Raw genomic sequence first — 12,551 nt, 5'->3', positions numbered from 1 at the left:
TAATATATATACAATATATAATATAATATAATATAATATAATATAATATAATATAATATAATATAATATAATATATACAGTATAATTTCATTTGAGCAAACTGGCGGTTGGAATTTTTTGGGGGAAGATTTTCACTATTCTACGTGTCTGACGGATTGGTCTACCTTGGAGATCTGGTATGGGGCAAGTGTACTCTATACGCACAGGCTAATGCGAAGTTGCTTGGCTGAAACAGGAACGTGTTATAGGGGACCCTGAGGAACAGCCCTATTACCTTCTTGATGTTATACCAAAGATGATATCTCTCTCTTAGACACTACTTAACAGGCAGAAAGTGTAAATCTACTTTCAAGCACGGGTGTTGTCTGTTCCATATGGCTCTAACAAGTTCAGCTAAGTAATTATTCTAGCCTTTGTTCGTTGGTTTTTCCGCCAATTATGGCTGGTGCTTTACAGCGACGCTGTTGCTGGTCTTGCAAGCAGCATTGTGCGTTGTTGTATGTGTTCTCTTTTTGTTTCCTCGGGTTACTTGTTCCGCATGAACGACATAATGCGTAACGCTCTAATTTTTCCCCACGCCAGACCTTATTTAAGATCTTGGGGAATTGACCACTATTTTGCGAATCGTTCCAGCAAAACTTCGAGCACTTTTCCAAAAGTATCGAAGCGGTGGTGAGTACTGTACAGTCCCGACGAATCGGGAGCTTTGTGTATATGTGTCAGTGGTTTTGGTTCCATATGTGATTCATTTATATGTTCAATCATACTTACGGCAGTGGTAACCCTTACTTATTGATTTTAACAATTAATCGGATATATCTAATCGGTGGGTTAACCAGGCTTGCTATATTTCCCTCCTGAAGTTCACTTCTTTTTATACCTCTAATACATGGTGATAAAACTAATCAACCAATACAATCAGAGACCCAGTTATTTTGGCAAATTGTATCACTCCCGGTATAAATCGGCAATTAGTACGTACCAGCTAAAATGAAGCAGGCATACGAGTCTTGACAGAATTCATACCACAAATGACCTGTTTCTACGTCAACACCTGTTATCTGCACGCGCACGCACCAGAAAGTAAACGGTGTGGCAAGTCATAAAACTGCATAAACCACCAAGTACCAATGGTCATCCTATCCCGTCCATGGTACCTTAAAATCGATCAATTCTGTCAATTTAGATACACCGCGCCGTATTCTAAAGAATATATGACAAGCTGTCGGCGCCCATACTGTTCCATTAAGACCCTGTCAAAAAAACCAACCCTGAAAAGTTGGTTGGGCAATACCGCTCTGTCTACAACTGAACACATTTCGTACCCTATCTGGCAGCCCCAAGATTGAAACTCAATACTTTTACGTACGTGCGACCCAGAGTGTGGTTTTGTGATGTAACAGTTTTCTGACTGTCAACGACGCAAATAGTGCAGTGACAGGAAGGCAACCTCCGTAATGAAATTAGGACAAAGTCCAGGAAAACTCCGCATGATGTTTTTCCACACCTCGCCATCCAATGACGTTCTTTTTGTAGTTTGTGTTAGATCGGGGTTGGTAGTTCAAGTATCGCAAATCAACACTCCGTCCGCCATCGCAATCCGTAAATACATCAACACAAACCCGACGCTTTTTATGGAGTAATGAAAGGAAGAGCACAAAGAACCTCGGTGCATTTAAGTGCTCGCCTCTTTCTTAACTCCGTGGGAGCAGTTCGGATGTTACTCATTCACTACTAACTGCTAATGAGATCAGTTAGGCTTTTCTAACCAGGACTCACTGATCGCTGGATGAATAAGCCATTATGAAAGTTTCTGATGCTTCTTCAGTATAGCTGCTTAGGTTATGGTTTGAGCTCCTCATCCGCACCCCAGAGAGATGCATATTCCGTATGTGTTTCATTGGAATGAGAGTGGGGCGCTCTTCTCCAGCCACCTAAACATACGTAAAAGATGTAATATTGTGGATTTGAGGAGAATGCCACATAGTACGGTAGACAACTAAGTACTGCTGTACGCATTACAGAGGGAATACTTCTAATCAGTCTTGGTCGCCCTAACATGGTTTTGCTGAAATAACTGCTACTCGGCCATATTTGTAGATCGTTTTACCAGGCTTTGGTCCGGTTTTCCCGGTGTGTTCATTATTTGCTCTGTGCGTTAGCACTCCTTAGTCACTCACGTCCTAATTAGCTTGAATGTGTCAACCCGAAATCAGTTCCCGAAAGATGGAGTAGCTTTGAGTAGTCGATTACTTTTCACTAGGAATCCTGAGCCGGCAGTACAAGTAAGATATCAGCCCAGATATCCTGACTCGTTCGTGAGATTGTACCAACGATGGAGATTCGTTACAATGATCTCCTTGAAGCATCTTCGATCAGGCCATTTTGATTAGTTGATCATTAAGTTCTCCTAGTTGTGGAGAAAAAACCTTTGCACAGCCTTTGCACAGCCAACTGTCACTCAGATGCCTTTGGCTGCATGAATTCGCTCTGAACATTCGTCTTCTCCAAAACTAAGACTTGAAAAAACAAAATTTCTACTTCACGCAATTCGGTTTGTTCGCAAGGCGCTGGAATGCAATCCGAAGCAAACGTTCAACCGTTTGACTACTATCTGGAAAGCCTCTAGTGAAAGTACACATCAAGATTCATGGTTCGTGCAGAGTTGATCGATCTCGACGTGGATGGACTAGCTATTCATTACTTGTTTGTTTGTTGTCTCCCCTGGATTTTCCGGAATGATACAGCTAGCTTACAATTAGAAACTTAGTTTCCGGAACAGACCGCCACTCGCAATAATCTATGACCTCAAAGATGGAGCACCTTTTTATGGTCTCTTGTCATCAACAGTACATGTGAAGTGATTCCATGCCATTTTTCTGCAGCTCTGTATTAAATTAAAAGTAATTGTTTAGCTTTGTGGTGAGCTACTACAACGGAGTTGCTGCATGCATGCGTTTTTTTGGGAAAACAAATCGAATATTGATCATCTGAATTATCGAGATTCAAACCATCTAAAACATTTCCGTCATAGCCTATGGACGGTTTAATTTTCCTCCTTGCTGATTTTACTTGATTGATTGTTCTGCACCGTATGTTGTTCATTCTTTGTCATCCTTAGTATGTGTTTGACCAGGAATCGGGCGCGGATGTTTGCTGCATGGTGGGTCATACATTCTCCTCTAACAGGAATCTGATAGCCACTTCATGTTTTCAAAGCCTCTGATGGATAATGTGTGCCTAATTCATACGCTGCTTTCAATCCAAAACAGCATTTATCTAAATACGTTGCTGTGGAAATCGAGTTTTCCCTGATTTATTGTCATTTCGGATAGTGTTTGGAGGTATACTACCAAAGATGCTAGAGTCTCTAACAGTTGGAGGTTATTTCCTGATGCGTCATTTTCCAACCGTAAAATATACTCCTTATTTATCCGTAGACGACAAGGAGAACAGGTTCAAAGACACTTCGGAAAAGCCTTCTCGGGTGAGCCTTCTGTTCGCGCGAAAATCCCGGTCAAAAAGTAAGAAGGCAGACGCATCTGAACCTCACGAACAGTCAGCGTCACACAGTAGACACTCGGCGAAATTGGCTCTAAAGTTGAACAGAGCAGCCCAAAGCGGGCGGTGACAAACGTTTGCTGCTTCATTTTACTATCAACCGTATCCAGACTTGTCGTCGGTGCCGCAAAAGTAAGTTGTACAAAAAACTTTTGTGGACTAAATTTAGGAAACTATAATAGTACTTTTGACATATATTTCGCCTGTTTTACACCCAGTTCTTGGAGTAGCATCGGAAAATCAAATGGTCTGCATGGCAGTTGTAAAAAACGACGGTATTGATTTTATGTTTGCCTACAATACAACCCACTGTTTCCCGACTGGTCCAATGACTCGGTACCCTTTCTGTCCCATCTCTGTACGTTTGTTACCACATCTGTTTTGCATCATGAAAGCACCGGACTGTGTGTACATTTGGGCCCAGACACACCCTGGGCTGCCACGGCAACCAGCCAAATGCTCGTGTCTATGGGAGCTGGGGGTAAGCAATCGAACGAAATCTTTATTTGAAGCAGTAACACAGGTGGTGTGGAATTTGGTGCATCTTTTAGTCCAATGACCTAGTTATTTGCACCCAGTCAAGTACTCGGGCGAACTGGGAACCTTCCAAACGAATGTAGATGAATAAACTCTACAGAATATGGCCGAATCTCCTCACAATAATATGAAACAACAACTCAGAGGAAGGATAATTTCACTCTCTTGTGAAGCCGCCTTCTTAGAAGTCGTCACTCAAGGAGCCAGTAAATACGTGATCACGTGATTTAGTTCTCCGTTGCTGAACCATGAGTGGCGCTGTGTCCTATCTCAGCGAGAGTTAATCAAGCTGCTGATCAGCCACTCTTGGCCACACAGTTGAGTGTTCAAACACTGGTCGGACGGTCACGGGTTCGAAACAGCCTGACGTTCGTGAGGCGTGCACTGCTGATGATCCACAACAAGGAGGAAACAAGTGTACAGTGCTTCTCGGCTTCTCAAGGTAGATTGGCTCCACCCACAGGATGAAAACTCTACCGAAAACGGATAAACATCTTGCCTGAAATACAAGAATTATTCGCTGCTTCCTAATTTTGTCTGGAAATACAGAGTAGGATTTCTTGCTGTGATTTTTTGGTACAATTGATTTGCTAATGGCATATTTGGACAGCTTTAGTGAAGCGAAGTTAAAATGATTTACAGTTGTAGAATTAACTAAGGTAAGGGGGAATTAAGAAACTACGTAGTGGTGGCGAGGTCTTGCTACTATACCATACTGCGAATGTGCCACGGATTATGGTTGCCAGAATGATTAACTGAAGCCCAAATGAACAGGTCTTTCGTAGTTGCAACGACATCTTTCGTTAACATTCCTACTCATTTCTGTTAGCGTTTTCGGGTAGCTCAGAAACCATACGCAAAAAACTGCCTCAGCGTGCACTATTCTAAAGTGAAAATGGCACTAGATTTGTCGTTATAACTATTGGTAGTTCGAACTTTTTTCATGTCGGTTTTTGTTGAGCCCCGTGCAGTCGTGTACCACGCAAGAAATCTTCACCGGTCATCATCATCGGCTTTCTATAACATGGGTCGCGACCATACAATGTTGGAAACACCGGTTCTCGTCTGGTCACCGAAGTTAAGCAACCTTGGGCCTGGTTAGTAATTGCATGGGTGACCGGCTGAGAATACCGGGTGTCGCGGCCGTTCCTCCTTTGGGGCGAGGTGACTCAAGTGATTAGAGCGCGAATTTACTGACCGGAACGTCCGTGGTTCGAACCCGACCTCTGCCTCTTGACTTCCTCTGTCTAGGCTTGGGCAACCTGGCAGTATCCCAGCCCCCGTGCAACCTTCGGGTGGCATGGCAGTTAAGCACCGAAAGGGTGCTACAGCTGAACGACTATAAGATAACCTTTGCATCATTTTTCCTTTACCGGATCGAGTTCCACTGATCAACCAACTTTGATGGGAGAATTAAGATATTCTTATTATGGGGCTGTGGATTATCTATATAAAACTGCATTCACTGTGCATTCAAAATGCCTAACATGTTCAAAATAATGTATTGACCTATATCCTTTCGGAGTAAACCCATTGTTTTGCAACGGGTTTTCAAACTGCGAACACTGGAGACCACTTAGGTCACTTCAGGCTTATTGACAACAATGAGTGCCAACTCTCACTAAAGTTTTGTCTAGATTCTGGAAAGGCTGTTACCACTACCTAAAACAACGCCTAGCTTACACCGCAATAGCTGGACGTATCCACTTTTCAATCGTACCAGTATAGTTTGTCCTGTTAGACTATTTGGCTACCGTGCAGTTCATACGATCATTTAGGCGTCTAGATAGATCTATGGTGTGCGAGTGAGAAACACGTGCGTAAGATTCCTTTAAAAGATAACAGCTTCACTACTCCACATCCCACAAAGACTACTGTTGATTCGTCGTAAACGTGAACTCATAGCCATACATAACTGACAGCTAATTCAATTAAAAACGGTATTTTCTTGGACAAGGTCACATTGCTGAGACAGTGGTTGCACCCAACGAAGCCTAATTATCCTCCATTCAGCACCAACGAACAAAATTCGCTAATGAGTAGGAAGTGTCTGTTGTAACGACTAAAAGATTTTTTACTAGTGGATATTGTGCAGGTATCTTTGAGGCGCTACAGCCCGTTTTTTTCGCTTCTGGTTCCACATCGAGTCTAACACTTTTATCTTGACATCCTGACCTAATCTACACCTGCCCACACCCGTACGTACCTGATCCAAAACTCGTATTTTCACTGCCCGTCCAGGTGCGAATACGTGTAGGTGTGCAGCTGATAAAGTCTAATCTAAATAGACCCGCACAATTTACGTGTAACCGATACTTATTAGATTCTCATCTGCCTGGGTCATCTAACCCAACTCTATGATTCTCACCGAATTTGCAACATTTCTGATTTGGTTCCAGCCCTCATTCATCCAGCTGTCCATTCATTTACCTATTCAAGTAGCCTACTTGAACAAATGGCCGTCCGCCTCACACATTATACGGAAAAGGATTTTTTGCGCTGTAGGTGCGATTAAAAGTAGATTAATATAGCTAAAAAATAAATAGTTACAACAGCTGATCAGAATGAAAAAGTTCTGACTGGAAGCTCACAAACAGACTGCTTCTGCCTCTTAGCTAGATCTCTGATGACAACAGAGTAGACGGTTCGTCCGACTATGGTCTCAAACTCGGCAGATATTTCGTTCGGGGACAACATCCATCACCATCAACTTTGATGGCTCGGCCATGTGCTACACATGCTGAAACACTATCTGCCTGGGCAAGTGTTGGTCTCCGTGCCTCCTTCAGAATGGCGTAAACCGTGAGGTGGAAAACGTATGAATTGGCAGAAGGGTCTGAAAGATAGTACGAAGAGTATGAGTGTTCTTGGTGTCTTCCAGATGGGGTCCCCTCGACCCCGCCTGTGCGTGGCTGGAGACGTTGCAAGAAGTGGCGGCTAATCGATGTCAGTGGCGTTGGTGCTGTCAGTTTCTTTCGAAATCGTCTGAGTGAGCGCTTGAAGGTGCAGGTATCTCGTTATCCGTGTCATAACCCAGCATTAGGTCCACGCCTTCACTGACTCTTTCTCTCTTCTTTTCAGTCTAGGACTTTAGATACAGTTAGACGAACCTTATGGTTATGCGGCAGTGAAGCATCAGTGACAACACTGATTTTCCTGTCTTTGATGATGATGATGACTCACTAGTTCTTATTTGGTCTCCAAGCTTTCGGCACTTCTTAGTCAGATCACAAGGAAGAGTACGGCGAAGCCTAGTTGATGCACTAGAACTGCTTTTGTACAACAAGCTTTAAATTCTCACTAATGGCATCACTAGGTATAAAAGTAAGAAGGGCAACAGGACAGGTCTCTGAAACGTGAGGTATCTGGTGCAAACTTTGTTGTGCTTCATGGTACGTTCACAGCAATCAGCAGAATAAACAAACGATCGACGTTCCAACGGATTGGGGGTACAACAGAGCATATTTTAATGCATATTCTTCAAGATACACAAGCATAATACAAGAAAAGTACGGACAGGAACAGTTATACTCGCTTTTCTGTGAAAACAGGGGCAACGAACAGTGGGGAGTGTCCGTTAAACCTGACTACTCCTGATGGGGACAGCAGGAACCAGAATCTGGAAAATGCGACTTGATAATGTCCTGTCCTGAAAACTGGTCTAAATGACAAGTCGGTTGTTCAACCGAGTAAAAAAGTGTGAGGAAAATAAAGAAATAAGGTGGTCCCGGGAATAAGAGTAGTACGTGAGTATTGGTTCCTCTCGACAGTCTCGTGCGCAGGGCTGCGCTCTGTGCTTCCCTCGCCTTCCCAGCAAAATTAGGTCAAATGTTTATTGCATTTGGATGCACTTTTTGGCTGAAGCTTTATGCCTATTTTGTTACTCCTGAGCTGTGTCTAAACAAGTGCCAAAACAGGTGGCCAGCTGACCCCATATTTACTATTCATTATCACTAGCGACCGGAAATCGATGTACAGATCGAAATTTCATTAAAAAACGGGATTTTTATGTGGCAAATATCACTTTTCAAAGTGGCGTTCATTGTTGTTGTTCATTTATCTTTTTTACTCCTCACTTCCAGTCTCACAGTTTCAGTGAGTGTCCTTACACCAGTCCTACGCGGGAGACCTCAGCAACCCAATAGCCTCGCAAACGGACAACCGGCATGCAGTTTAACATCCTTCTCACTTCCCTAAATGTTCCCGCACCCCTCAAAAAACGACCACCCATGCCTTCTACAAGCTTCAGACTGCCATCGAACTTGATTCAAACCGGGCTGTAAATATAGATCTTTTCAAACATTTTCTATCGCAGAGGAACAGTCTTTTCGATTTCCGTCCACACTCCTCGCTAGACTTCAGAGGCAACAAGCAAGCAGTCTGTAGTTTCTCAAGCAGCCCACGATAATGAAACGCATTAGACAGCTTGCAGTACTGATCCCTGTATGTCCCTATTTTCCTTCAACCCAGAGAAAGTCGCAACCACTGAGCGCATCGGAATGGGTTGTAAGTAAGCTCCCGGAACACCTGCGCGTTAATTTCGCCTCCTACGATGCAGGTACCCTCAACCGAAATTTCGTACTGGGAAATTACTTGATGTAGACAAAATTGCGTCTCACTCCCGCTTTCCGTGTACTTAATAGTCTGACAACACTTCAAGACCCGAAATCCAAGCAAACACCTACCATCGTGTCCGATTTCACAAGATAAACAACTGGGCTAATTTATCCACAATCTAGTGGACAAAATATCTGGCCTTTTTCTATCCTTGTGTTTTATCTTCCGTCCCTCCGCTCCAATTCACCGTAAAAAAGCTCACCTGACCACATCTGGTTGATTGTTTTCTACACAACATCAAATTCCCAGTCTAACAGCCGAACAACGAGCACACCCATGTAAATTTCACTCTTTTTTGATTGGCTTATAATGCTACTGCTTATTGAAAATACGAACACCCGACATTGATTCACTCGAGGCTTTGTAATATCCCTTCTTCAAGGTAATGTAATCTTCTGTTTTGTGCACTATTTGTTCACTTTATTAGTTTGATTTGGTGAAGTATTTTTGCGACTGCATGAACTTATTTTTCACGTCTCTTTGGACGTAAACGCGCCTCCCGTTTCATACACAAATGAGCAACCAGATTGGGCTTCGTAGTCGCACACACATACAGAGAGAATCAAGCATCCCACTTCCGTAACCACTTACTGATACAGCCCGCTTTTTGATGAAATTTTCTGATTGTTCTGGCGGAACTTTAGCAAGCAAATTTACTATAGGGCACGCCAATATCGATAAACCTTGTCCTGGATGTAATTATTCGTCTATTGTGACCAAATAATTACTGCCGATTCTGAATGAAATGACTTTTATATGATATTACAACGGGTGGGTGCAGAGGGAAAGGTGTCAAGTTGTGGAGACGGGAAGGGGCATGTTTGAAATTTTATAGTTTCGGATACGGCTTGATTGGCGGATAATGAGCCCGGAGTGAGTGACCCCAGCTGGCATACGGAATAATACTAGTCTGACTCAAATTATCGCTCACATGAGGCTTCGTCTAACAATAACAGCCTAGCTGTATTGATAACCATCTTAGAATTAAGCGTACTGGCTAAGATGAGACGTCAACCTTGTCGTGATTCCTCGATTTAGCCAACCAAATTCACAAACAGGAGATTCAGCCGGGTTCCAGGTGAGTCTCTAGAAAAACCAAATTAGTTTGCAATGAGTGTATTTAACTCAATTCTTATTTCTTGAACAGCGCTGCCAAATACTCCTTTAGATGGCGGCGAATATAAATCACGCAACTGGTTTAGGCAGACACGTCGGAGGCTGCGTTTCATTTGCGGTCTAACGTGAGTAAACTTTGTATCGTGCGTGGACCAAATGGCTGCAAAGAAACATCAATCAAAACCTGAATCAATCGCTATCAGAACGGCCACCAAACAGATCATATGGTGTCGAGTGCTTGGAAAATAACGAGATACCAACAGAAGGAATCGCAGACTAGCTCATAGTCACCTGAGGAAAGCCGAAAACAAAGATGTATAATACTAGCTGTAAAATAGTTTTCCCTCAGGCTACAACTGAGAAGAATCGGCTTGCAGGAACCAGAACTATGTACTGGAACGTCCACCCTAGTTCTTCGCCATAGAAATACGTGCAGCAAACTGAAACTTATGGATTGCATCGCGGTCCCGAATCCAGACAATGTACAAACAAATACTTGAAAAAGCTAGAATATGTGCACGACAAAAATTGCTATTCGACTGCTTGGATTCTTTGTTCAACCGGGGAAATTGTGTTGACAAGAACTGGCATTCAAATGTGTGTCACGAAATGTGTGCATGAAATGATTGAGTCTAGGTAGGGGAAGCTCACTGAGTTCCAGTCATGAAAGAAACCATCACTTTTCAGTCAATAAATCTTCGAGCAAGTGAGGTGCGTTATCTTGTGGGACATATCTGATGGGAGCCAGATCAGTACATCCAGTGGTGTCGGATAAAAGTGGTCCTTTTATCCCTTCCAACTCAGTCAACAGCATGACCTTGGAAAACTCACTCCCTGCCTGTGAAGTCGGAATGCTCCAAGGCCGTTCGCTCATAGATATCCAACAATATAGCACATCTTGGATCTGATGACACCATAATGCAAACAGTGTTAAATCGTCTACACAATTCTGTCTGAGAGTAGTGCTGCGAGGATCAAAGCTAAACCTTATACTCTCAGTAAGCCTCTCAAAGTAATAGACGGATTTGTCCATATCTCAGTGGCAGTCTCGGTGGTCCAGCTGAGGATGATATTTACTTTCAGATCTGGAAGACAGGGGCGGCTTGTATGAACCTTCCTCTGTGGTATGAGCTTGTCTCTCAAGGGTTGGGTTTGCAATGCATCAGTGTGCTTTATATTGTTATGTAGGTAATAAACCCGGCTCCTGCGGGCGGAGGATGGCGAAAACTTTTGGTGTTTGACAACTGATGTCTCCGCACTATTGCCCGAGACTGATGAAGACGTCGAAGGAAATAACTCGCCCACAATAGATGAAATGATCACACCACATAGAATGTGCTGGCTTGTTCACGTGCTGCATAACCCAATTCTCCGAAGAGCTCTTTACGCACACCCACGAAGGTCGGAACGAGATAAGGGAAACCGAGCAACGAAATATAAGAGCTATCACTAGCAAACTCAACTGTTCTGGTCATTACCGGCTAGGAACCACAAAATGAGATACATCAACAGTGAGAGACACTGACAGACATGGTGCAGTCATGCACTTAATGGCGCGCATTCATCCAGACTAATGAGTCCAATCCACCGCTTCTCCTCCACACCTTCCCTATGAGATGCCCACCGTCACTCTTGGATTCACGCACCAGTTACATCAGCTCCACTGTGTAACAGCACAAGCAACTTTCGTTCTACGTATTTCCCTCCAGCAGATGACGGAAATTTCTGAGTTGACTGGCACTTCGCGCATTACCATTCTAGTGAATTGAAGCATCCTATGCAACAAAACTGGCCTAATTTACAGTCGCTCAAACTTTGTTAACCGGTCCAAATTATTTCAAAAATACAGTCAGCCCATGGACTCTTAAGTGCCGGAAAACTGTTGCTTATGAATTCGTCGTGGTACAATTCTTGCGTGTTTGCGCCAACCGCGCAGTACGTTACTATGAAGCTCCTTTTGCAAAAATGTTTGACAGGCCTCGCGAAATCCAAGAGTCTACCCTTCTGTTCCATATTAGAATGCCAGAGAACGTCTGTTTCAAACTCCGAACATAATATAATTTAGCTTGGAGCTCTATATGCCATCGGTAAAAAACGAACGGGAGGGGAACAGTTGTTTGTAGAAACCTTTCAACCTACATATCACATGGTGTACTTCAATACTAAAAATTTCTAGGCACGTCTACACGTCTAGTGAATTGAAGCATCTCACACGTCTCACTTGTGTCTGCATTCATCAAGTTCTGATCTGAAGCCCTTTGAGCCGGTGTGCCCTGTTTCAAAGGATAGGGACTTGTCAATCTGAGGATGGCTCCACCGCGTACTGGAGGGACTGAAGGTGAACTTACAGATCACGCTGAAGGCTTAATTTTGTCTCTCGTACGGCTGGCGTCCATTAGTTGCGCTGTGATTGTGCTTATCGAATGTCGTGGTTTGTAGGGGTAAGCAATGTAGGTACAATTTTATTCTACGCTTGGGTAGCCAACTCGTATGCCTGATGAAGAACGCATCACGTGGGCAAAGCACCAGGCATGAGGTCCCTAAAAATGGCTTCTTCGTGCTGTTTATTGTCACAGGCAATCCGTTGGTAGATAAACGGGATAAGTGTGTCGTATTAAATCTTCCCTTTACGGTATTAGCTAATAACCTATTCAAAATTTCGCTGCTAAACCACTTTTTAGTGGAGAAAGAACGAATGAACTCTGTCAATTACTTCATTT

The 12,551-nt window shown here is 43.3% G+C and overlaps 1 protein-coding gene across 1 annotated transcript in view; it reads left to right on the top strand.

The window, feature by feature from the left end:
• Positions 1 to 9,462, top strand: part of T265_12645 (hypothetical protein) — a gene marked incomplete at both ends in the record, with an annotated part of 18,728 nt that extends 9,266 nt beyond the window's left edge. Inside the window, 2 exons of the mRNA XM_009164727.1 lie at positions 3,441 to 3,693; positions 8,181 to 9,462. Coding sequence (XP_009162991.1) covers positions 3,441 to 3,631 — 191 coding nt within the window. The remainder of the gene's footprint in view (positions 1 to 3,440; positions 3,694 to 8,180) is intronic.
• Positions 9,463 to 12,551: the final 3,089 nt, after the last annotated feature.

This window comes from Opisthorchis viverrini, assembly GCF_000715545.1.
Source record: "Opisthorchis viverrini unplaced genomic scaffold opera_v5_8, whole genome shotgun sequence".
In the NCBI taxonomy this organism is placed as follows: domain Eukaryota; kingdom Metazoa; phylum Platyhelminthes; class Trematoda; order Opisthorchiida; family Opisthorchiidae; genus Opisthorchis; species Opisthorchis viverrini.
The sequence above is the reverse complement of the archived record's forward strand: the minus strand, read 5'-3'. Positions and strand labels throughout refer to the sequence as shown.